This window comes from Myotis lucifugus, unplaced genomic scaffold (genome assembly GCF_000147115.1).
Source record: "Myotis lucifugus unplaced genomic scaffold, Myoluc2.0 scaffold_384, whole genome shotgun sequence".
Lineage (NCBI taxonomy): Eukaryota > Metazoa > Chordata > Mammalia > Chiroptera > Vespertilionidae > Myotis > Myotis lucifugus.
The window spans coordinates 527,967-552,057 of record NW_005871432.1 but is presented as its reverse complement, the minus strand read 5'-3'; the positions used below and the strand labels follow the sequence as shown (position 1 = coordinate 552,057).

Below are 24,091 nucleotides of genomic sequence, written 5' to 3'. Positions count from 1 at the left end.
AGTTTATATTTATTACTAGAGGCCCAGTGCACAAATCTCGAGCATGGGTGGGGTCCCTTGGCCTGGCCGGTGATCAGGGCCAATTGGGGCCAGCTGGCTAGAGGGAGGGAACTCGGGAGGTTAGCTGTGGGAGCACAGATACCAGGGGGAAGCTCCTGCGTTGAGCATCTGCCCCCTGTGGTCAGTGCGCGTCATAGCTACCAGCCAGTCCTCCGGTCGTAAAGGTCACTTAGGCTTTTATATATATAGATAATATGCATACTCGCCAAGGTTCTAGTTCTTATAATGCAACAAAAGCAGGACTCAGATGTAATAATGGTCGGTCACTGCCACATGTGCAGTGACTAAGACCATCGGCCAAATAAACATTTTTTAAATCAAAAGTTAGTGTCTGAAATTAAAATTATCAATGCTGTTTCATTCAAGTAGAAGAAATTTATCAGGAATTTATCCTACAGATATACTTGCACCTGCGTGTAGAACTTTTGTAAAAGGATAATCATTATAGAGCTAGATGTAATTTTTTTTAAACTGGAAGAAATCTGTATTTTAATACAAACTAAAACATATGTGATCCATTGAGTGAAGGACTATGAAGCCATGAATAAGAACAAGGATAGACCTTTGTGTACACCAACATAGAACAAGCTCCAAGACTGAAGTGCTGTGTAAAGAAGCAAGATGTACACAGGGTACATAGTATGCTCCTGTTTTTTTTAAAAAAAAAACATATACATACTTTACACTGAACCAAACGAAACCACTTATATTGACTTATAAAAATGGCAACTTCATTGGATTCAACCTAGTAAGTGCTTGTATGGGTATAAAATATAATAGAAACACACAAGGATCTGATCAGGGCAAGGGTCTGAGTTGGGCAAAAGTTTTCAGTTTATTCTTTTGTATTCTTAACTTTTCCCAACCTGCATCTGTAACTGCTTTTTATAAGTGGGTGCACTCCAAGGAAGACTGAGAAAACAACTATTTTCTTCAAAAGCAAATTCAGCAGCTAGTAAGTGAAAATAAAGATACCATACAGGTAAGAGAAATAAGTGGACAAACCAACACTCGCACTGAGCTCCTCCCACACACTAGGATTTTTAAAAATCTCAGACCAGGTGTTCTCCTTCTCCTTTACTCTTCCCTCTCCTCCACCCCCTCAGGCACTTAACCATTAGCTTCCTTACTCCCTTTACCTCTATAACTTTTCATATATATATATATATATATATACTTAAATCCTCACCAAAGGATATTTTTCTATTGATTTTTAAAGAAAGTGGAAGAGAGAGGAGAGAAACATCGATGTGAGAGACACAATGATTGGTTGCCTCCCGCACACGCCCCAACCAGGGCAGGGGAGAAGTCTACAACCGAGGTATGTGCCCTTGAATGAAACCGAACCCCGGACCCTTCAGTCCGTAGGCCGATGCTCTATCCACTGAGCCAAACCAACCAGGGCTACTTGTTTTCTAAGCCCATTTCTTCTAGGAATTAATTCTTCTACTTCTGTGATTTACCAAATAAATGTTCTCTTACCAAAAAAGAAATCTCAGAACATACAATTGAGTTGATTTATACCTCTGGCCTCAGAGAAATTCAGATGAGAGAGCGGTCATTTAAACTCCATCTGCCCACTATTTCACAAGCTGGGTTCTAATTAATAGACTTATTTTTTTTTATTTTTATTTTTAAAAATATATTTTATTGATTTTTACAGAGAAGAAGGGAGAGGGATAGAGAGTTAGAAACATCGATGAGAGAGATCGATCAGCTGCCTCCTGCACGCCCCACAGTGGGGATGTGCCCGCAACCAAGGTACATGCCCTTGACCGGAATCGAACCTGGGACCCTTCAGTCTGCAGGCCGACGCTCTATCCACTGAGCCAAACCGGTTCGGCAATAGACTTATTAATGGGTAACATAATAGACTTATGATAGGTAACTAAACTGAAAATTTCGAATTACTTCAGTTACAATTACCATTCTAAAATGCCCTTTAACTACCAAATTGTATTTGAAACGTGAACTTCCAGAAGACCAGAATAAAAGGACACGTCATCCAAGCCACGGGTTCTGGGACACAGGGCACACATCCCTCTGGCTATAGGACGTGGCAGGGACAAGCTGTGACAGGAGGCAGCACATTCCCCACATTCCCCAGTACAACCTCCTGCAACCGCCACAGACCTGGAGGTGTGATAAGGGTTCTGCCTGGCTCCCAAAGTGCTGGTCTACTCACACACTGAGCGACTGGCATTTAAAACCACCACTGCCTCCGCCATGCTGACCCTTTCAGAATGAACTTCCCTCACTTCCCTCACCTCGGGTTCCCTGCCCTTGGTCTCCCTTACATTTCTCTCCTTTCAAGATTATTTTTCACTTGTTTCATCCTTGATGTTCAGTGATCACTGTTTTTGTTTTTCTTTTTTCATCTTAACATGTACAATTTAATTGCACTGTATTGCTTTTTAGCAAATATTTCAAGTACACATAAAAGTAAATAATATTAACATAATGCACGCCACATACCAGCTGAGCAAGATCTTAACATTTTGCCAAATTTGCTTCAGATCTTTCAGCAGAAGCCTGTCACAGTGGACGTCCCGGGTACCACTCTCCCATCTCCAACCTTGTTCCCTCCCTCGCTTCCTCCCTTCCTCCCACAAGACAGCCACTCCCCTGGTTTTAAAGTGCCCATGCATTTTAAAACATTTTTAACACATAATAATTATGGAGATGCATATCATTTGCATGTTTTTAAACATATAAACGGTATGAGACCATTAAAATCATTTCTGCAACTTGCATTTTCACTCAGCATTGTATTCATTTTACCAATTGCATAGGTTTCCATTGTATGAATATACCATATACCATTACTGATTTATCCATTCCTACTCATGGACATTTAGGCTGCTTCCATTCTTTACATTTACAAACAATGCTATAATGAAGCTTGCACATCTCTTCTTGGGTACACGTCTGCGAGTTTGGTAGGGGCTGCAGAGGGCGCACGTTCTTCAGCTTGCCAAACTGCTCTCCAACGTGGTGGCACCAATTTACACTTTCTCCAGTGGGTATGCAAGTTCCCTTCATTCCACATCCTCTCAAACACTTGGTATAATGAGTTTTTTACACTTTTGCCAATCTGACAGGTATGGGAAAAAAGACTCGTAGTTTTTAGCCTGCGCGTCCTGTAAGGATGGTCGTATTCACTGACTATTTGGACCATTTATTCAAATTTTTTTCCCCACCTTTCACATTGCCCTCTGGTTCTATCACCACCTCTCTGTGGCGATTACTAGAGACTCTACGTCCAGGCTGCCTGGGTTCGAACTCTGGCTTCTTCACATCCCCCTAGTGTCCCAGGACACTTTGCTCAGCCTCCCTAGGCCCCTCATCTACAAAGACAGCAGCACCCACCACTCACAGGCATGAGGGTGTTGTGAGTTAATGTGTGTAAAGTGCTCAGAACAGTGCCCGAGGGGGGATGCTTCACCCCCATCTGTCCCTGGAGCTGCTCAGCCAAATTCCCACGACAGATCTACCAACCCCAACACGTGAGAGCTTCAAAACATCTCAACTTCGGTAACTCAGATAAAGGACAGGTGTCCTATGTCAATGGCACTTCTGGCAACATGTTCTTTTCTGAAGCCACATCATCTACTCTCTTGATCAGGAGTTATATGTACTATGGATTCAGAAAACATCATGCCTACTTTACTGAGCCAGTCGCATAAAGAATGTGCGAGGTGGGGAACACCAGCAAAACCAGTGTGGCATGAGGATTCTGCCATTAAAGAGGCATCCGATGCGTATTGGTGATTAAGAAACTGCGGCTGACCTGCTTCCAGTGAAAACCTCAATGGTGCTGAACCTCAAGCTAGACTACCAGGAAGGAGCACGGGACAGATGCACAACCCTGCTCTTGACCTGGACCTCACCAGGCTACCTGGCTTCTGTATGTGTACTTTGATGCACCTCCTTTGCAGCCGCGTCTTAGGAGAATCCTCCCTGAGTGTCTAGCATCCAACACTCAGGAAGAGGGCAGAATCCCCTGGTCTGCCCCTCAGCTCCCACAGCTCCCCCATGCAGAGTGAATGACCTTCCACCCACTCAATGTTTCAGATCAGGCACCTCCATTTTCACAGGTGGCCAGCCATGTTGCTAACCTAGTCATGTTGAAAACATTCAGATTCACCTTCAAACTGCATAGGATATCTGCAATTCTGGACCTAGCCAGAGGCAATAACCTAACGACATTTGCAGCTCATTCCTTGTCAGAACAGTTGAGGACAGTGGTAGTGATGGAAGACTGTGCCAAGCCCATCCATTCCTCTAGTCTAGACAGCCTCGGCTTATCCACGGCTTAAGCCATCTAAAAGCCTCATAACATAATACAGCGATATTCTCCAAGGTGGTTGGATTACTGGTGATTTTTATTTTCTTCTTTTTAAACTCTTGTATTTTCCAAATTTTCTACCATGAGAATGTTTTCTGTTCATGATAAAAGAAAAACATGTTATTTTTAAAGCTACAAACTTGGAATATACTTCTTCCCCACTCCCGCCCTCCCACATCCCAACAGAAGGGCTTTCACTGAGAAACAACTGACACTGGCTCTGCTTTCTTGAGAAAAAGTAACAGAAACTAGGAAACCCCAGACAGCACTTTCCAGGAACTTTTCCGATGAACAGAATATTGCTGAGGTTCTCCTCTGCTCATCGCTCAACTCGTAGCACCTGTAAGCCACAAACTCCAGAAAAACACTGTTTCACCTAAGCAATTGGTGCCCCCTTTCTTCATGGACAGAGAGAATTATGTCACTTGTCAAATTTTCTTTTTATTTTGACCTTTCTGTTGAAAGGTCAGACACAAATAATAAGCAGGACCTCCTGCCTATGCCACTTTATTATGAGGATCCTAGGCTCTAACCTGCTTCTTCAGTATGTTTTGTTTTATATTCTTCTACTGAATGGATGTATTCATTTTTTAAAATATTTTTATTTATTTCAGAGAGGACAGGAAAGGGAGGGAGATATAGAAACATCAATGATGAGAGAATCATTGATTGGCTGCCCTCTGCACGCCCCCTAGTGGGGATCAAGCCCATAACCTGGGCATGTACCCTGACTAGGAATCAAACCAATGAGCACACCGGCCGGGCTGAGTGACTGTATTTTTGAAGATCACCTAAACCTTTACTGTAAGACAGGACATAAATAAATGGAACCGCTTACCCTGCTCAAGAGTAATGCTTATAATTTATGCTTATAATTTATGTCCTAAGGTTTTTAAACTGAGGAACAACAAAATCATAGCATAGTGTCAACAATCTTTCTCAATAAATAAAAGCTAAGTTTGACATTAGGAACTAAAAATTCACTATATTTCATTCTCATAATTAAACCATTATATTTCTTTTCCTTTTCACTTATGAAGAACATTTACTAAATTATGTTATACCAGGATGGAGGAAACAAGCACAACTTCTTCCAGAACGTTACAGATTAATTAATAGAGCAAAAGGATGTAATTTAATGTAAGTGTTATAAACACAGACTTTTATATCATCAGAGAAGATCCGTGTTTAAATCTTGGCATCACTACTTACTAAAAGTCTGAGTTTGTCCAAATGTAAATGTGAAGAAAAACATTACCTACCTATTTAGGGTGTTGTGAGAACTAAGTAACATAAGTAAAGTACTTAAAATAATGTATAACATGTTATCCACTCAATCAGAATGACGCTGTCACTGTGGTTGTTACCTAGATCGCTTACAGAGCCCTCTTTTAACCATTTCACTATTTCTGCCAAAGAACTACTGAAAGATTTTCTTGCGTGCCTGCAAAACAGAAATGGGTATTTAGCATAATAATCAGGGAACTCTAACCAACTTACCTGAACTGTCCCGTGCGAAGAAAACAAAGAGCTCGGTTACCATAAAGATGGTAGTTTTCAGGACTTTAAAAGAAATAATGTTTGGTCAGTTAAGGAAATTACATATGAAACTAACAAAAATCATACAGAAAACCTAAGGCATGAAAAAAATTTCAAAACCTTTACGTCTGTGTGGCAGAGCAGAAAGAATATAGGATTTGAAGTCCTAACTGGCTAAGTCCTGGTTCCTTCACTTTCTACCTGAGTAACTGCTCAAATCATCCTCAACTTCCCTGTATTCAAAATAAAGATTCCCACTTTTCCGGCCTACCTCATACAGCTGTTGTGAGGATCACATGAGACACATTAACAAGCTAGAATTACAAGTATGCTGTAACTGTGCAGGATAGAATTACATATCTAAGTTAGGACTGTACACACTGACAAAGAACTCAAAAGAAGTCTGTAAATTAACAGTAATTTAAGAGCTTCACTTCAAATTCTGCCCTCTTCAGTCTTCTCTGACTACACGTGGTGGAACTTCTTCCCTTTCCTCCGCCTCCTCAGAACTGAGCAGCAGCCTCTCGGGTGGGCCATGCTACCCTGATCCACTTGTTCCCCGTGGAGACCGGCAAGGTAAGAGAGTCACAGCGCATGCCCCCAACGCTGCTACAATATTAGGTGGACCAGCTAAGATGCCGAGGGAGGCACACTTGCAAAAATGCTACCAAATTCTAGCAGCTGAGCAAAGGGAAGACAAGGTGGAGAGAACGCATGCATTCTCAACAATCCCAACTATTGTCCTTTAAAAGTTCCCTCTTAGAAAGCAAAAATCCTTAAATGGGTGACATCTTAAGAACTAGTAGGTAACCCTTTGTGATCAGTTAATAAATTGAGAGAAATTAGTTGAAAGCAAAATGAAAATAAGGAAGAACATATGAGTCTGTCTAGACATCTTGAAAGAAAACGGAGGTGGCAGAACGGAATTCACAACTTTGCAAGACTTGCCTGAGTGATACTATCTGATGAAGTTCATACACTCAGACCACCTCTACTGCTTCCAGGGCCTCTGAGTGAGAACCTCTATTCCGCACAGCAAGCTGAAGACAGTCTCCAACTCCTCATCTTTTATTTCCCCTGACTAGCATTCTAAGTTGATCTGCCACATAAAAAGGATTTCATTTTTCTGTTTAGCTCTTACCTATATTCAATGGCTCTGCTGTAATAGATAATCGCTAGATCAAATCTTTCTTTGGAAAACTCTTCATTTCCTTTCATTTTCATTAGTTCTCCTTGCTGAGAAACCAACATGAAAGAAAATCCATCAGTTAATTGCAAAACACAATTAAGAACCCCCTTACCTATCTATCTTTGCTATCAGAAATAACCCAGGGGGGTCACTTACGTAGAAAATGATAATGCAACATTCAATATTTTGGTATGTATATTTAAAGAAACCTGTCTCTAAGGACTTATTGCTAACTTTGTTAAAGTAAACCAAAAAGTGAACAAAACCATCACATCATAGGTAACTGCTAACAAGCTTGCAGGCCCACATTTACATTTTCTTAGTAAGCCTGCCGTATGACAGGGGAAAAACAGATGCGAGGTAGAGCTTTAATTTTAGGCTAGAAAATGTGATAGTGTTCAATAAACCTGGGTGCCTTACAAAACAATATGTAATTCAATAACACATATAGGCAATGCTGACTATATTAACTGCCAGAAAAAGAGGCAACAAAGTCAGGAAGAATGAAATCAAAAGGATATCAAAGATGCTCCAGATATAACTAAAACTTACTTTAAACACTCAAATTTTCAAAATAAATTCACTAAAATAAACTGGATCACACCAATGACTTTAGAGAATTAACTAGAACGTTAAATATTTTTTAAGTCCTTTTTTAAAAAATTTGGTTAAAATCATCTTTCTTATGAGTAATTCTATATGGCATGTGAATTACATCTCAATACTGTTGCCAAAGAAAATCGTATTTACTCAACTAATTAAAACTCTTTTAATTTAAAAAAATCAAATTTTAATTTTTATTAACTCTTTTAAAAACCTCTAACATTAGAAAATTCTCAAGACGCTATTTTCCTCTTCCAAAAAAATAATATTCCAATCAAAATTTATTAAAATTTCCCTCAAACATGTTATTGATTTTTATAGTATCAAGTAGCAGTTCTACTGAACTTTCTCTGAGTGTTAATAAAAATTCTAACAAGCAAATCTTAAAATATACTTACAAGTAAATATTTATTCTCACCTGTATACACTCCGCACAAGTTTGTCTTTTAAATTCGTCAAGTATATTGCAGTTTTCTGTTACAACTTTAGTTATGTGATACTTGTCTATTTTTTATTTTTAGGAGAGAAGAGGACATTTATTTTTAAAAAATGGTATTGTTAATGTTCTAATTCTTAGATTAGGTGAATCCATAAAGTTCATTATATTATACTTCTAAATAACATACTCGTTGTAATCTTTTACATGTATCAAATAGTATATTAAAAAAATAACATTAGATTCATTAATGCTATGAATTTAATCAATTACATTTCTAGCATTAAGAAAATACTTGTTTATTATTATATCAGTTCTAACTGTAATTACAACAAATGCTTCATCATAACATATTCCAAATGGGCTGCATAAACACTTAAGTCAATTCAACAAATATATCTGAGCACCTGTAATATACCTGGCAAAATTTCAATAAAAATGAGAAAATCCTGTAAAGCTACTTTCTAAATTAATATAACAAATTAAAAGTTTAAGTGTCTTAATTCAACATTTGACTCTCCTGAATGAAGTGTTAAAATTAGACTTTATTTGAAAGGCTATTCTTATATAAATTTAATAAAATAATTAAAATGCTGTAATAACCAAAATTTACATTAAAAGTTTACCAGGCTTCATTTTCTGTATTTTAAGCTGTTCTATAAAAAGGTTTTTTTTAAGGTGTTAAATAATAATTTTATTGCAACAAAAATGTAGTTACACCTCTAGACAAACATTCATTTCAATGGCAAAAAGAGTACCTAAAATGTAAGATTCAGGAAAGGATTTGGGTAAATCACCAAATGAAGTAAAGTAACACTAAGGGACAGACTGAAATTACAGAATGAAAACCTGGGCTTTAAGATTTAAGAGACCCGATTTCTCATCTAGGTTCCCCTACTTACTAGACTACAGAAATACCACTTAACCTCTCGAAGTCTTAGTTTGATAATTTCTAAAATAGGAATAACAATAGCTACCTTCAGAGATATTTTAAAGAAGAGAGAACAGAGACAAAGAGTCAAAAGTGAGCCAACACGGGTGCCTAATACATGATACTGGCCCTCTTCTACCATAAAATCTAGACAATAACTAAAGGCCTCCAGAACAGACAGACCAACCCAGTGCCTGCTAAACCTATCAGAAGACCCGTCCCATGTTTAAGCTTAGTCTTCTCTAACATTTACATCAACAGTACACAATTTGTCCTCACTGGAGAGGGCAAATTCTTATTATCATCTACTGAAGAGCCAAATATTCCTTGTTGTAATATTCCTATAACTGTACTATAAAAACATTCAAATGCTTTAGAGAAAAGTATTCCACAAAGTAAAAAATAAATATAAAGCAGTTTCATTATACATAACTAGAGGCCCAGTGCACAAAAATTTGTGCACTGGGGGGGGGGGGGGGACCCTCAGCCCAGCCTGTGCCCTCTCGCAGTCTGGGACCCCTCAGGGGATGACCACCTGCTGGCTTAGGCCCGCTCCCCCCGGGGATTGGGCCTAAGATGGCAATCAGACATCCCTCTGGCAGCCCAGCAGCCCTCGGGGGATGTCCACTTGCCAGCGGGGAGCAGGCCTAAACTGCAGTCGGACATCCTTAGCGCTGCTGAGGAGGCAGGAGAGGCTCCCACCACCACCGCTGTACTGGCAGCCATCAGCCTGGCTTGTGGCTGAGCAGAGCTCCTCCCATGTGAGGGCGCCCTGACCACCAGGGGGCAGCTCCTGCATTGAGCGTCAGCCCCCTGGTGGTCAGTGCGTGTCATAGTGACCAGTCATTCCCAGTCTTTCTGCTGTTAGGGTCAGTTTGCATATTATCCTTTTACTATATAGGATAGAGGCCTGGTGCATGGGTGGGGTCCGGCTGGTTTTCCCTGAAGGGTGTCCCGGATCAGGGTGGGGGTCCCGCTTGGGTGCCTGGCCAGCCTGGATGAGGGGATGATGGCTGTTTGCAGCTGATCACACTCCCTTCAGGGTGGGGGTCACCACTGGGGTGCCTGGCCAGTCTGAGTGAGGGGCTGAGGGCCGTTTTCAGGCTGGCGGGTGACTGAAGCTCCCAACCTCTCCTTTTTTTCTTTTTTTTTTTATTCTGGGATTTATTTACCTTCTATGGCTGTCACTGGAACTGAGAGCCGGCTTTAGCTCTGAGGCTCGGCTCCAGCTCTGAGACCTCGGCTGCTGAAAGCAGGTATCTGGGTTTGTTTGGCTTCTATAATTGAAACACTGTTGCAACTCCAGCTCTGAGGCCCGGCCGGCTGAAAGCAGGTTTCTGGGGTTTGTTTAGCTTCTATAATTGCAACATTGTTTCTTAGAGTGCATCTCAGAGGCCGACAGTGGCAGGCAGGGAACCTTGGCTTCCTCCATCACTGGAGCAAGCAAGCCTCCTGTTCACTTCAGCTGCCTGGCTGTCGGCCACCATCTTGGTTGGCCGTTAATTTGCACATCACCCTGATTAGCCAATGGGAAGTGTGTCGGAGGTACGGTTAATTACCATGTTTGTCTATTATTAGATAGGATAACAGATTCATCAGGGAAATGAAAATTATAATCTTAGCTCTAACTTATTTCTCTTACCAGTGAGAATACTAGGTGTACCAGTTAATAATGCGGATTTTTTTCACTAGCTCGAGCTACACATATGTTTATATGCGATTTGATATGTATGCTATTTTGTTGTATTGACAACAAGCTTCAAAACTTCATATGTCAAATTTCCTGAAGGTATTAACATCATAGATATTTTTACACTTGAAAATGTAGAATTTCATGCCAAAAGAAGAGCATTTGAGGGAAGTTTTAATTCATTACTTTATTTTGAAGAAAAAGTTATCATATACTTCAGGAAGCTTATGGTGAACATGTTCCAACTCAAGATACTTGTGAACGCTAGTTTAAACGCTTTAAAAGTGATGATTTTGAGACAACCAAGATGGCGGCATAGGTAAGCACCTGTACTTGCTGCCTCTCACAACCACATCAAAACTCCAACTAAGAGACAAAACAAATACCATCCAGAACAACAGGAAAGCTGGTTGAGTGGAAGTTATACAACTAGAAGGAAAGAAAAAAGCACATTGAGACTGGTAGGAGGTGCAGAAGTGCGGAGGTACGGAGGCACACGTGAAACGGGCTGGCAACTGGGTGCGCTGCTGTGTTTTTCAATTGGGAGGGAGATACAAGCTCCCGATTGCTCTGAACAACAGTTCTGGGCAAGACACTGGGAACCCAGACACATATGGGGAGAAACTGGACTGTCTGGCATCAGGCCGGAACGCGAGGGCGGCTTTCTCTCAGAGGTGCTTGCAGTGATCATTGTTCCTGCACGGGGCCACAGGACACAGACCCAGGGACCTCTCTGGGGAAGGGCTGACTGGCAGCCATTGCTGTTTGCTCCGCCCTGGTGATTCCCTGAGACCCTGCCCCACCCAATTTACAACCCCACCCAAGCTGTGCACAGCGACTTTTGCACATGAATGGCCTGTCATTTTGCAACCTAAAACCTAACAAACTGCAGCTGGGTCCAAGAACTACAAAGCTTCCAAAAGGCCTAAGACCCTGCAACAGCAGCCTACATTGCTTCACAGCTGGGCCTCATCTGGGCACTTCCAAACCCCAAACCAAGAGGAGGAATCTGCAGATCTCTCAGTACCTCCTGCTGGGTGGTCTCAGGCAGTGGCTGACTTTGCACCTCCTTGGAGATCCAAGAGCCAATGTACCCAGTGGTCAGTGTGAGACCATCCAGATTAAAACTCTTCAGATCCATAAGAGACACACTCAGGGGGCAGACTCAGTGAGCACCAAAGCCACACTGAAGCAAGTCCTGCTCCATTAGAGTGTCTCCAATACAGTTCTCCCATTGTAGACACAGCTGGTCCTCACAGGCAATTGGCCTGGAGGTCAATTCCTCCTAGTGATACCAACAACAATCAAGGCTTAACTACAACAAGACTGTGCACAAAGCCCACAAAGGGGTGCACCAAGAGTGTCCACCTCAAGTAATTGGGGAGGCTGAGCCACTGGGCCCTATAGGACACCTAGCACACAAAGCCACTCTATCAACAAAGGCATCGGGCCGGAATGCGAGGGCGGCTTTCTCTCAGAGGTGCTTGCAGTGATCATTGTTCCTGCACGGGGCCACAGGACACAGACCCAGGGACCTCTCCGCAACCAAAATGCAGAGACAAAGAAACATGTCACAAATGAAAGAAATGAAGGAAAGCAAACTACTGGATATAGAGTACAAAAGCACAGTTATAAGGTTACTCAAGAATCTTCTAGAAACCTCCAAGAAATATAGTGAGACCCTCAAGGATATGAAAAAGGACCGATCAGAAATTAAGCATACACTGACTGAAATAAAGATTATTATACAGAGATCCAACAGCAGACAAGAGGATCCCAAGAATCAAGTCAAAGATTTGAAATATGAAGAAGCAAAAAACACCCAACCAGAAAAGAAAAAAGAAAAAAGAATCCAAAAATATGAAGGTAGTGTAAGGAGTCTCTGGGACAACTTCAAGCGTACCAACATCCGAATTATAGGGGTGCCAGAAGAAGAGAGAGAGCAAGATATTGAAAACCTATTTGAAGAAATGATGACAGAAAATTTCCCCTACCTGGTGAAAGAAATAAACTTACAAGTCCAGGAAGCGCAGAGAACCCCAAACAAAAGGAATCCAAAGAGGACCACACCAAGACACATCATTATTAAAATGCCAAGGGCAAAAGACAAAGAGAGAATCTTAAAAGCAGCAAGAGAAAAACAGTTAGTTACCTACAAGGGAGTACCCATACGATTGTCCGCTGATTTCTCAAAAGAAACTATGCAGGCCGGAAGAGAGTGACAAGAAATATTCAAAGTGATGAACAGCAAGAACCTACAACCAAGATTACTCTACCCAGCAAAGCTAACATTTAGAATTGAAGGTCAGATAAAGAGCTTCACAGACAAGAAAAAGCTAAAGGAGTTCATCACCACCAAACCAGTATTATATGAAATGCTGAAGGGTATTTTTTAAGAAGAGGAAGAAGAAGAAAAAGGTAAAGATAAAAATTATGAACAACAAATACATATCTACCAACAAGTGAATCTAAAAATCAAGAGAATAAAAAAATCTGATGAACAGAATAAACTGGTGAATATAACAGAATAAGGGGCATAGAAAGGGAGTGGACTGACAATTCTCAGGGGGAAGTGAGTGTGGGGGTGTGGGAAGAGATTGGACAAAAATCTTATACCTATGGACGAGGACAGTGGGGGGGCGGTTAAGGGCATGGGGTGGGGTAGAAACCAGGGGGTAGGGGAGCTATGGGGGCAAAAAAAGAGGAACAACTATAATAATCTGAACAATAAAGATTTATTTTAAAAAAATAAAGTGATGATTTTGATGTGAAAGACAAATAACGTCCAGGTCAACCAAAAAAGTTTGAAGACCAACAATTACAAGCATTATTGGATGAAGATGCATGTCAAACTTAAAAACAACTTGCAGAAACATTAAACGTTGTTCAGCAAACAATTTCCGATCATTTACAAGCAATGGGAAAGATTTTAAAGGAAAATGGGTGCCACATCAACTGAAGGAAAGACAAATGGAAAACCGAAAAGTCATCAGTAAAATGTTGCTTCAACAACACGAAAGAAAGTCTTTTTTGCATCAAATTGTGACTGGTGATGAAAAGTGGATTTATTTTGAGAATCCCAAATGCACAAAATCATGGGTTGATCCAGGTCAAGCATCAACATCGACTGCAAGGCCAAATTGCTTCGGAAAGAAGACAGTGCTCTGTGTTTGGTGGGATCAGGAAGGTGTGGTATATTATGAGCTTCTAAAACTAGGTGAAACTGTTAATACTCATCACTACTGACAACAAATAATCAATCTGAACCATGCTTTGATAGTGAAACAACCAGAATGTGCCAGAAGACACGGCAAAGTAATTTTACTTCATGATAACGCACCATCACACACTTCAAAACCAGTTAAAGACACATTAAAAGATCTTGCCTGGGAAGTATTAACCCACCCGCCATATTCACCAGACCTTGCTCCTTCAGATGACCACTTGTTCTGATCGATGGCACATGTACTTTCTGAGCAGCACTTCAAAACGTACAAAGAAGTGGAAAATTGGGTCTCTGAATGGTTTGCCTCAAAACAAGAAAAGTTCTATTGGGATGGAATCCACAAATTATCTGAAAGATGGGGGAAATGTGTAGCTAGCGATGGACATTATTTTGAATAAAGCACTTTTGATGTTTCTCTTGAAATTATCGTGTTTTCTTTGATTACAAAATCTACATTATTAACCGGTACACCTAGTATATGAGCCCCCGTTGTGGTCTCTTTGGATATTATATATAACTAGAGCCCCAGTGCACAAAATTTGTACACTGGGGGGGGAGGTGTCCCTCATCCCAGATTGTGAGAGGGCACAGGTCAGGCCGAGGGACCCTACTAGTACACCATCGGGGCTGGGGAGGGATGCAGGAGGTTGGCTAGCTGGGGAGGGACTGTGGGAGGGCTCCAGGGCGTGTACGGCCTGTCTCACTCAGTCCCGATCAACCGGACCCCAGCAGCAAGCTAACCTACCAGTTGGAGCGTCTGCCCCCTGGTGGTCAGTGCATGTCAAAGCAAGTGATTGTGCGGCCTTAACATATCATTAGCATATTATGCTTTGATTGGTTGAATGGAGGACTGGACAACCAGACACTTAGCATATTAGGCTTTTATTACATAGGACTAGAGGCCTGATGCACGAAATTCATGCAAGGGGCTAGGCCCTTGCAGCACTGGCTGCCTCGCGGCCCCACCCACTGGTTGTTCCGGAAGGTCATTCTGTAGGGTCATTCTGCCATCTGGTCTAATTAGCATATTAGCTCTTTATTATATAGGATAACTTGAGTATTATATAGATAACTTATGACATCTACTTGGCAAAAACTTTTTAAAGTATCAGTGTTTGAGCATTGACCCATGAACTAAGAGGTCACCAGTTTGATTCTGGTCAGGGCACATGCCTGGGTTGTGGGCTCGATTGCCAGTAGGGGGCATGCAGGAGGCAGCCAATCGATGTCTCTCTCATCAATGTTTCTATCCGTCTCCCTTCCTCTCTCTCTAAAATCAATAAAAACATATTTTTTAAAAATTCAATAAAATATGTCATATAAATCATTAAGACAGGAAATACAGAATGAAACTAACTACAAGGTTAAAGTTCTTTTATGCCGGCTTTTCCCTTACTCAGAGAAAAACATTTTTTTTTAATCCTAAGATAAATAACTACACATTCCATTTTCCCAACTAATACCTTTAAAAACTGAGTCAAATAACAATCTAAAGCATTTATACTTACATTCAGTAAAGAAAATACTTAACAGAGGCCAACAATTGTCAACTTCTCCTAATTTAGATAGAATTGTTACATCACCTGTGTATTTCACCCAATTCAAAGCTTCTTCCATTGCCAATATATTCTGTTTCAAAAAGAGGGATGTAGAATGTGATTTCGGTATTAATTCTAAATTCACATGTGGCATTATATATTTATGTTATATAGTATTTCAGATTCTTAATATAAAACTTGTAACCTCATATTTTCATTACTCTAGCACAGAACTAGAATAGCTGGACCCCAACATACAAGTTAACAGACACCATGGACTGGTGTATGTTACATTTCAGACCACCTTGGGCCACCCGCAGAGCTCAAGATGCTTCTGCAATGATTAGAGACCTGACAGATGAGGTCTACTGCCCAGCTCGAGATGGCCCTGGGTAGAAGAAGAGTTTAATAATATGAGATGAACCAGGCATCTGAGATCTCATCTAAATTAGGACTTCCATCCTTGTCTCAAGTTTAAAGGTATAGATTAAGGTTCACCAAAGGGATTATAGTTTTTAAATGGTCTGTGGCAAATAGAAGAATAGGAGATAAACAAGAGGGTGTAGCTGGGCAAATGAGCACTCAGTGCAATGATCTTCACAGAGCTTTCATTCGTACTTGTAGTGTCTGAAATGAATTCAGAAATTAAATAGTGGAGTTATCGGGGAAGATGCTAGGCTAAGGGAAACGTGTAGAAGTTTATGTTACCAATAGCACTAAAAATTGGTTTACCATTGTATGTGACGATTATCTAGTAATGATATAGCAAAACATGTTCATACCAGGGACCTAATAATTTCATTTGGGAGAATATATGCCAGGTAAATAATCTAAAAGAGAAAAAAGAATCAACTTGTAAAAGAGGTTCAAAATTATACTAGGCATAATTTGGGGGAAAATGAAAATTATATAAATCACCTAAAATAAGGAGAGCGCTTAAGCAAAACATAGAAATCAAAACCACCACACACTACACATAAAGCGTTGACTATGTAGACCCAGACGTGGGCAACAAGCAGCAAGGCAACTGCACTGACTCACAGTGGCTGTGTTGGGTTCCTGTGTTTAACACTTACATTTTCTATTTTATAACCAATTCTCAGTAAGCCTCCAATAAAGAAGGAATCATTCTGCAAAAAAAGAACATAAAACACATTTTTCATCTTTATTCGGTCAATTACACATGAATTTTCCAATGAACAACAAAATCCTACATTTTAGGAATACATAGTAGTCCATTTTCATGCTCAATTTACCTTAAGGACCCTAAAACAAGAATTCAGAAATAGAGACCACCAAGATGGCGGCATAGGTAAACACCGGAGACTGCTGCCGCAAACAACCACTTCAAAAATACAACTAAAAGACGGAACGGACATCACCCAGAACCACAGGAAGGCTGGCTGAGGAGAGACTCTTCAACTAGAAGGAAAGACAACAGCATACCGAGGCTCAGAGGAGGCGCAGTGTGGAAAATTTAAAGGTGCGGAGGTGCGCGCGCAAAGCGGGCTGGTGGCTGAGGGCGCGGTTGTCGTTTTCAATCAGGAGGGAGTCTCAGACTCTGAGCTCCAGATCCGGGCGAGTCTCTAGGGACTCAGACTCAAACGGGAGAAGCGGGATTTTCTGGCATCAGTTGGAACGTGAGGGCGGCTTTCTCTCCGAGGTTTGCAGCGGTTGCCAGGGTTCTGAGAAGCAGAGCCTCTGGGAACGGGACTGAGGGCAGCCATAACTGCTCCCTCCACCCGCCCTGTTGATCCCGTGAGCCCGCCCCGCCCAAGCCCTGCGCAGAGCCATTTGCCGGATCGCCTCAGGCAAAGGCTAGATTAGCACCTCCCCAGAGGACAGAAGTTTTCCCGGGCAGACACAGCTGATTCTCACAGCCAGTCGGCCTGGTGGTCAAATCCCTCTAGTATTAACTACAACAATCAAGGCTCAACTAGAACAAGACTGCGCACAAAGACCACAAGGGGGTGCACCAAGAAAGCATAAAAAATGCGGAGACAAAAAAACATGACAGAAATGGAGGATATAGAGCTAAAAAATGCAATTTTGAGGGCTTGCAATAAACTTGATGAGAGCCTCACGAAAACTAATGAGACCCTCGATGCTATGATAAAGAACCAACTAGAAATTAAGCATACACGGACTGAAATAAAGAATATTATACTCAATAGCAGATCAGAGGAGCGCAAGAATCAAGTCAAAGATTTGAAATGCAAAGAAGCAAAAAACACCCAACCGGAAAAGCAAAATGAAAAAAGAATCCGAAAATACGAAGATAGTGTAAGGAGCCTCTGGGACAGCTTCAAACGTACCAACATCAGAATTATAGGGGTGCCAGAAGATGAGAGACAGCAAGATATTGAAAACCTATTTGAAGAAATAATGGCAGAAAACTTCCCCCACCTGGTGAAAGAAATGGACTTACAGGTCCAAGAAGCGCAGAGAACCCCAAACAAAAGGAATCCAAAGAGGACCACACCAAGACACATCATAATTAAAATGCCAAGAGCAAAAGACAAAGAGAGAATCTTAAAAGGAGCAAGAGAAAGAGACTCAATTACCTACAAGGGAATACCCATACGACTGTCAGCTGATTTCTCAACAGAAACTTTGCAGGCCAGAAGGGAATGGCAAGAAATATTCAAAGTGATGAATACCAAGACCCTACAACCAAGATTACTTTATCCAGCAAAGCTATCATTCAGAATTGAAGGTCAGATAAAGAGCTTCACAGATAAGGAAAAGCTAAAGGAGTTCATCACCACTAAACCAGTATTATATGAAATGCTGAAGGGTATCCTTTAAGAAGAGGAAGAAGAAAAAGGTAAAGATACAAATTGTGAACAACAAACATGCATCTATCAACAAGTGAATCTAAGAATCAAGTGAATAAACAATCTGATGAACAGAATGAACTGGTGATTATAATGAATCAGGGACATAGAAAGGGAATGGACTGACTATTCTTGGGGGGGAAAGGGGAATGGGAGATGAGGGAAGAGACTGGACAAAAATCGTGCACCTATGGATGAGGACAGTGGGTGGGGAGTGAGGGCGGAGGGGGGGGCGGGAACTGGGAGGAGGGGAGCTATGGGGGGGGGAAGAGGAACAAATGTAATCTGAACAATAAAGATTTAATAAAAAAAAAAAGAATTCAGAAATAGTCTCACACTGGGTTCTAATGATAAAAAGATTTAGTGTCACTTCTAGATATATGAATTTCTAAGTTAATTATACCTGTATTTTTTTATAAGAATACATTGGCTGATATGTTACTGCAAAGGATTAGCAACAGAAAATAAACATCAAATGCCCTTTCTAAATTTGTTTGCAATGAGAATAATACCAAGAAAAACACTTGGTTAATACTTTCAACAATAAAGAATTAAAAGAAAAAACCAGTTGGCTCCATAATCAACTGAAATAAGAAAAATTATCAAATGGCTCTCAATGAAAAAAAAAACCCCTCAGTGCAGTACAAGGACACCTGCTCAAATATGACATAAGATTACCCAAACGGAAAAATATTTGCGGCGGTGGTGGTGGCAGTGGCGTGATTTTAAGTTAGAAAACGGAACCCCTCACTTTCAGAACCTGGGACAACAGTTTCTGCGAATCAAGAGTAAACTTTCATTTGTGACAAATTCTAATTTCTATCCTTAGTAACAGAGAGCTGTCCTGGTTCTCAACATGTCCTGTCAGAACCACAAAAACAGCCGTCTGCCTGATCTCTCAAATACATAGCACAGACTCATGGGCGGCAGCACCATCTCAGGCTAATCAGAACCAAAACCTCCTAACCATTATAAATTAGTCACATGGCCTGACACCATATACTCATAATCTTTAAATAGAGGAGGACAAAGCCATATTCCACCACTTACCATAACTTTCTTCGCCAAATCCACAATATCTTCCATCAACTCAAGATGTTGCAATTCCTTCAAACTTATCTCAGAAGTATGAGAAGTGCTTAAAGAAAAATTTATTTTTTAAAAATTAGGTTCCTGTGTATTAAAATTTATATTTAACTGCATGTCACTCCTTTAAGTTCTATTCCTTCGCTCTAAGTAACAATAAGTTTAAGTGGATAAAATATTATACCTTTTCTTGTATACAATGCTGATATTTATAAAAAATCATATAATTTTCTTTACTCAGTTTCAAATTTAGCATCTAATGCTCTTCAGAATTTCATTCATTATATATATTATTATCATGATTATTCATTCATATCCAAATCCCAAGTACTAACTTTTTCCACTCTACTAAACAAGAATACAGCTGAATAGTATACAAGCATGAGACATAGCCTTCCACTGTACTTGGTTGGCATTCCTCAATATTGGCCAATGTGTTTACCACTGTTTATACAAAATGAATAATGTAGTAACTTACGTGGCCTCCACACAGGGGTACAGCCGTGATATTATGGAACTGTGTTGATGTTGAAACAGAAGTGGCCAGAAGATGTGTATTTTAATGGCATCACAGTAATCTCGCAGGATAGAAACTGGTTTAGTACACCACATATTGCAGATGTCGAATTCTTAATTTAAAAATTGTTTAAATTAATATTCTGTGCCTCATTTTGGAATCAATCAACAGTGTTAATAAGAAAAAGCAAAAACAGATTATGGGAAAGTAAGAAATGAATGGATAAAATATTTCAACCTGTTAGATATTAAGAATATTCAAGTGAGCTAAAACTCTATTTTAAAAAAGGTTTTGGTTTCTAATGAAAAAGAATAGTAAGAATAAAGTGTTAGCCCTAGCTGGTTTGGCTCAGTGGATAGAGCATCAGCCTGAGGACTGAAGGGTCCTGGGTTTGATTCCAGTCAAAGGCACATGCCTGGTTTGCGGGCTCAGTCCCCAGGAGGGGGTGTGCAGAAGGCAGCCAATCAATGATTCTCTCTCATCATTGATGTTTCTATCTCTCTCTCCCTCTTCCTTCTTCTCTAAAATCAATAATAAAAACATATAAAAATAAAGAAAAGCTCTTGAGCAAATTGTTACTTTTAAAAAAAAGAATAATTTTTTAAGAGCTATGTAAGTCTGTTATATTAATGTGAAAGGATGAACTTCATGTGATAGTCTTTTACCAAATTACAGTTAAAATACCAGTGTACTCACCTAAGTTTCTCTCACTTTCGGCATAATCTTTATACTGCCTACCCTAAAAAAAAACAAAAACACACAAACACACACAAAAACCCACATTTGATTTATACCTGATAAGATTCAAAAGCATGGTTCTTGATTTTTAATGTAAAGATTATTAGCACTGAACTAAAAAAGTGCACATTTATTTATACACTTTGAATGCAGCATCTTCAACCAACGCGTCACTAGACCTTTTCCTGGTGTTTCCCTGAGAGCTCTTTAAACTCAGGCAGAAACACCTTCCATCACTCATGCTCTGGCACTGCACCTTCTTGCTGCCGAGGCGCTGCGTTACTTTCCCTTCTGAAATCACCTCTTCTAAAGCATGTATAGCTCTTCGTAAAAACTCACGTAGCACAAAACACCTATACTCAGATAGCTCTAAATCAAAAATCTTTAAGAGGTAAATCTCAAAAATTCTCATCACAAGAAAACAATTGTAACTATATGCGTTGATGGATGTTAACTAGGTGATTTCACATATATCAAATCATGTTGTACACCTGAAATCATGTTATATGATTTCCACTCTACTCGATTTTTAAAAACCTTACAGTAAAATCCTTTAAGAAGACGTAACAAAAAGTTAACTAATCTACTTACCACCCCATCACAGAAGAGTTGAGTCACACGAACATAATCATTGGGCATAAATTCAGAAGCAAAGACACTGTCGTCCTCAAAAGGGGACTCTTCTAACCAGGCATAATCTGTGGTGGTGTACTCTCCCAGGGCCAGAATGTCCATGGCGCAGCGTCCTAAGGAAACATCACAAACCCAAGTCAGTGATTAAGTCACTCAGCTACAAGAAGCAGTCTGCCTGGCCTCTAGGACATTTTAGAAAAACACCTGGAACTTATGCCCCAAGGAAATAACTCCAATAAGAACACTGAGCTCCTGAGAGATTCTTGTCCTCATTCTGCAATTCCTTCCTCAACTTTCTTCAAATATCAGTTTAATCTATTTCTTCTTTTCCTCAAATTCAAAGTCACCAACCTCTACTCTGAATTTATGTTTACCGTCTCCTTCAGACGGAGGATAATTATGGGCATCTTATTCATCTTTTATGTGCCTAGCACATGGAAGCCCTCAAGTGTCCACTGTTGCCCTTTTACACCATCTGCTTTTACTGCATCCTGTGAAAATCATTATTTCACAATCCACACACTGCTACATTCTCAACCTTCTGGCCAGAACTCATCCTGACTCCACTGAGGAAACATTTCATTTCAGCTGCTCATACTTTCCTACTCATCCCTCCGTGTGTTTATGTCTTGGGCAAAGGTGCACAGCCGAGTGGTACAGGGTGAATCTATCAACCTCTTCATCCCCACAGCCACACCAGACCTTCCCTCTCAAGAGCTTCCTAACCATCCTGCTCCAACACTTCACAACTACAACAGTCAGCACTGCTGATTGCAAAGGTGGGCAAAAACCCTCATGTTCAATGGGGAAAGGAAATTAGGGCTTTCCTTTTCAAACTAAGGTTTCTTCCCCTGAAGAAAGTTCAATAAGATTTAAAGCTTTCAAAGAAAAGCTTCACAACCTAAACATCACTGAAAAATGCAGCATTTTATTACTTCTAACTCTAGCCCAAGTAATGGCTTTCTTTTCCTATCATCAGCAGCACCATTTTTTATACCTTTTGCTTCCCCACTATTATCTCACTATTGCTAAGACAAACCAACTTTCCGTTTTCCTAAGCAAGACCACTATCAGGTCTTAAAACACAAATCATTTCTTTCATTCTTATTACGTCCAATTTGCTGTATGAAAAGACCTCACAATATCAGAGGTGAAGAACAACAATCTTCCTGGCAAACTCTGTGTACTATTTGTCACGTTATTTCAAGCATGTCACATGCACCCCTTCAATCCTCATAGCAAGTCTTCTCAGTTCAATTGCCATCACCCCCACTGTTCGGATGAGAAACATTCTAGATGAAGTAAGTAATGTGCTCAAGGTCACCAAGCGAGGAAGGATTCAAACCTAGGCCCTCTGATTCCAGTCTCTCCTCTCAAACACTATACTGTACCATGTATATGTTTCCTTGTCATTGCCAGCTAGGTACCTCCTGGTTGTCATGTTTAAGAACACGGACAACTAGTTGGGAGTGTTCCCCTCTCCTGCAAATTCTATCATCCCAGACACACCCAGGCCCATGCAGATGACCCCTTCAGGACCCTAGCCTTGCAGTTTATCTACCTTCTCAGCTAAAATGAACTGCACTGCCCGCCTCACCGAGGCTGCTCCTTCCCAAGGTCACACCTCAGATCACTGCCCATTTCTAACCGGTTTTTAAATCTAACTCCCATTGGCTCCTCTGAGAACAACCAAGCGCCATTATAGCTCAAGTCTCCCCTGCCTCCTCCCAGAGACATTCTTCAGCCTCCTCAGGGCTCTTCTTCCTTTTCTCCCATCCAAATCCTCCATTCGAATTTACTTTGTTTCCTACAACTGGGTTTCCTCTCCCAGGAAGGTCATTAGTGACCTTCTACAACGGATTGATTATATGTAATGTCTGGACCCTGACCTATTCTAGGTCAAAAATATTCTGAGTTTAGCATTTAACTCCAAAAGTGAACAATGACTTGAAAAAATAAAGAGACATTTTGGCACCCAAAGTGTGGCATATAATACGGGACCTATGCTCTCCTGGGAAATATATACACTTTTAAACTCATTTGTTTTACAAATGTTTTGTGTGTGTAAATACAGAAAGAGCCAAAACTGTCTGTCACAGCCCACACGTCACTGTCATGGCATCGGTTACAATACAATTAATGGGCTCACATCCGGCAGACTGAGCCACTGCGACATATCAGCCTGGCAGATCTCACCAATACCACACCCTACACCAACTATACTGTAATTACACCACTGGTGTAATTTTTATTTTCTATTTTGTTTTAACCAGAAAGGCGATATGGCATAGTGGTTAAGAGCATGGACTCTGGAACCAGACTGCATGGGCTTGAACCTGGCTCTCCCATCCCCTCAGGGTGTGATCCTGAGCAAGTTACTTGACCTCTCTGTGTTTCAGTGTCCTCACATATCAAATGCAGACAGCACTACTACCTGCCTGATTAACCAGTTAATAAATTTAAAGTGCTTAGAAGAGTACTTTAGCACACAGTAACTGCTATAAATACCAACTATCATTAACATTAATACTAGATGAGCCTTTTTTCTAACCCATTGTTTGGATGCTTCCAGCTAAATGGTCTACCTCAATTGCTAAGTCCAAAGAGCACTTTTCAGCTTACAACTTACTTGACGCTGTTGACCACTTCCTCCTTCTCAGAACTCTTCATCTGGACTCCAGAGACCATCTTCTGGTTCTCCTCCTATTCTTCTGGCTGCG

General features: G+C 40.6%; 1 protein-coding gene across 14 annotated transcripts in view; it reads right to left on the bottom strand.

The window, feature by feature from the left end:
• The window catches only part of TTC3 (tetratricopeptide repeat domain 3), a 106,388-nt gene that overhangs the window by 73,075 nt on the left and 9,222 nt on the right, over positions 1-24,091 (bottom strand). For 4 of the 14 annotated variants that reach the window (XM_023743321.1, XM_023743320.1, XM_023743323.1 and 1 more), the window contains exons 1-9: positions 21,330-21,473; positions 20,697-20,739; positions 19,962-20,112; positions 19,448-19,535; positions 16,637-16,690; positions 15,531-15,651; positions 8,158-8,243; positions 7,089-7,183; positions 5,909-5,971 (exon numbers count right to left, since the gene is read on the bottom strand). The exons of 2 other annotated variants lie outside the window; for them this stretch is intronic. In XM_023743321.1, the coding sequence (XP_023599089.1) occupies positions 5,909-5,971; positions 7,089-7,183; positions 8,158-8,243; positions 15,531-15,651; positions 16,637-16,690; positions 19,448-19,535; positions 19,962-20,112; positions 20,697-20,739; positions 21,330-21,473 (845 nt within the window). Of the gene's footprint in view, positions 1-4,178; positions 4,504-5,908; positions 5,972-7,088; positions 7,184-8,157; positions 8,244-15,530; positions 15,652-16,636; positions 16,691-19,447; positions 19,536-19,961; positions 20,113-20,696; positions 20,740-21,329; positions 21,485-24,091 lie in introns of those variants that run through there. 8 more of the 14 variants (XM_014467253.2, XM_023743328.1, XM_014467244.2 and 5 more) reach the window with 7 other exon arrangements.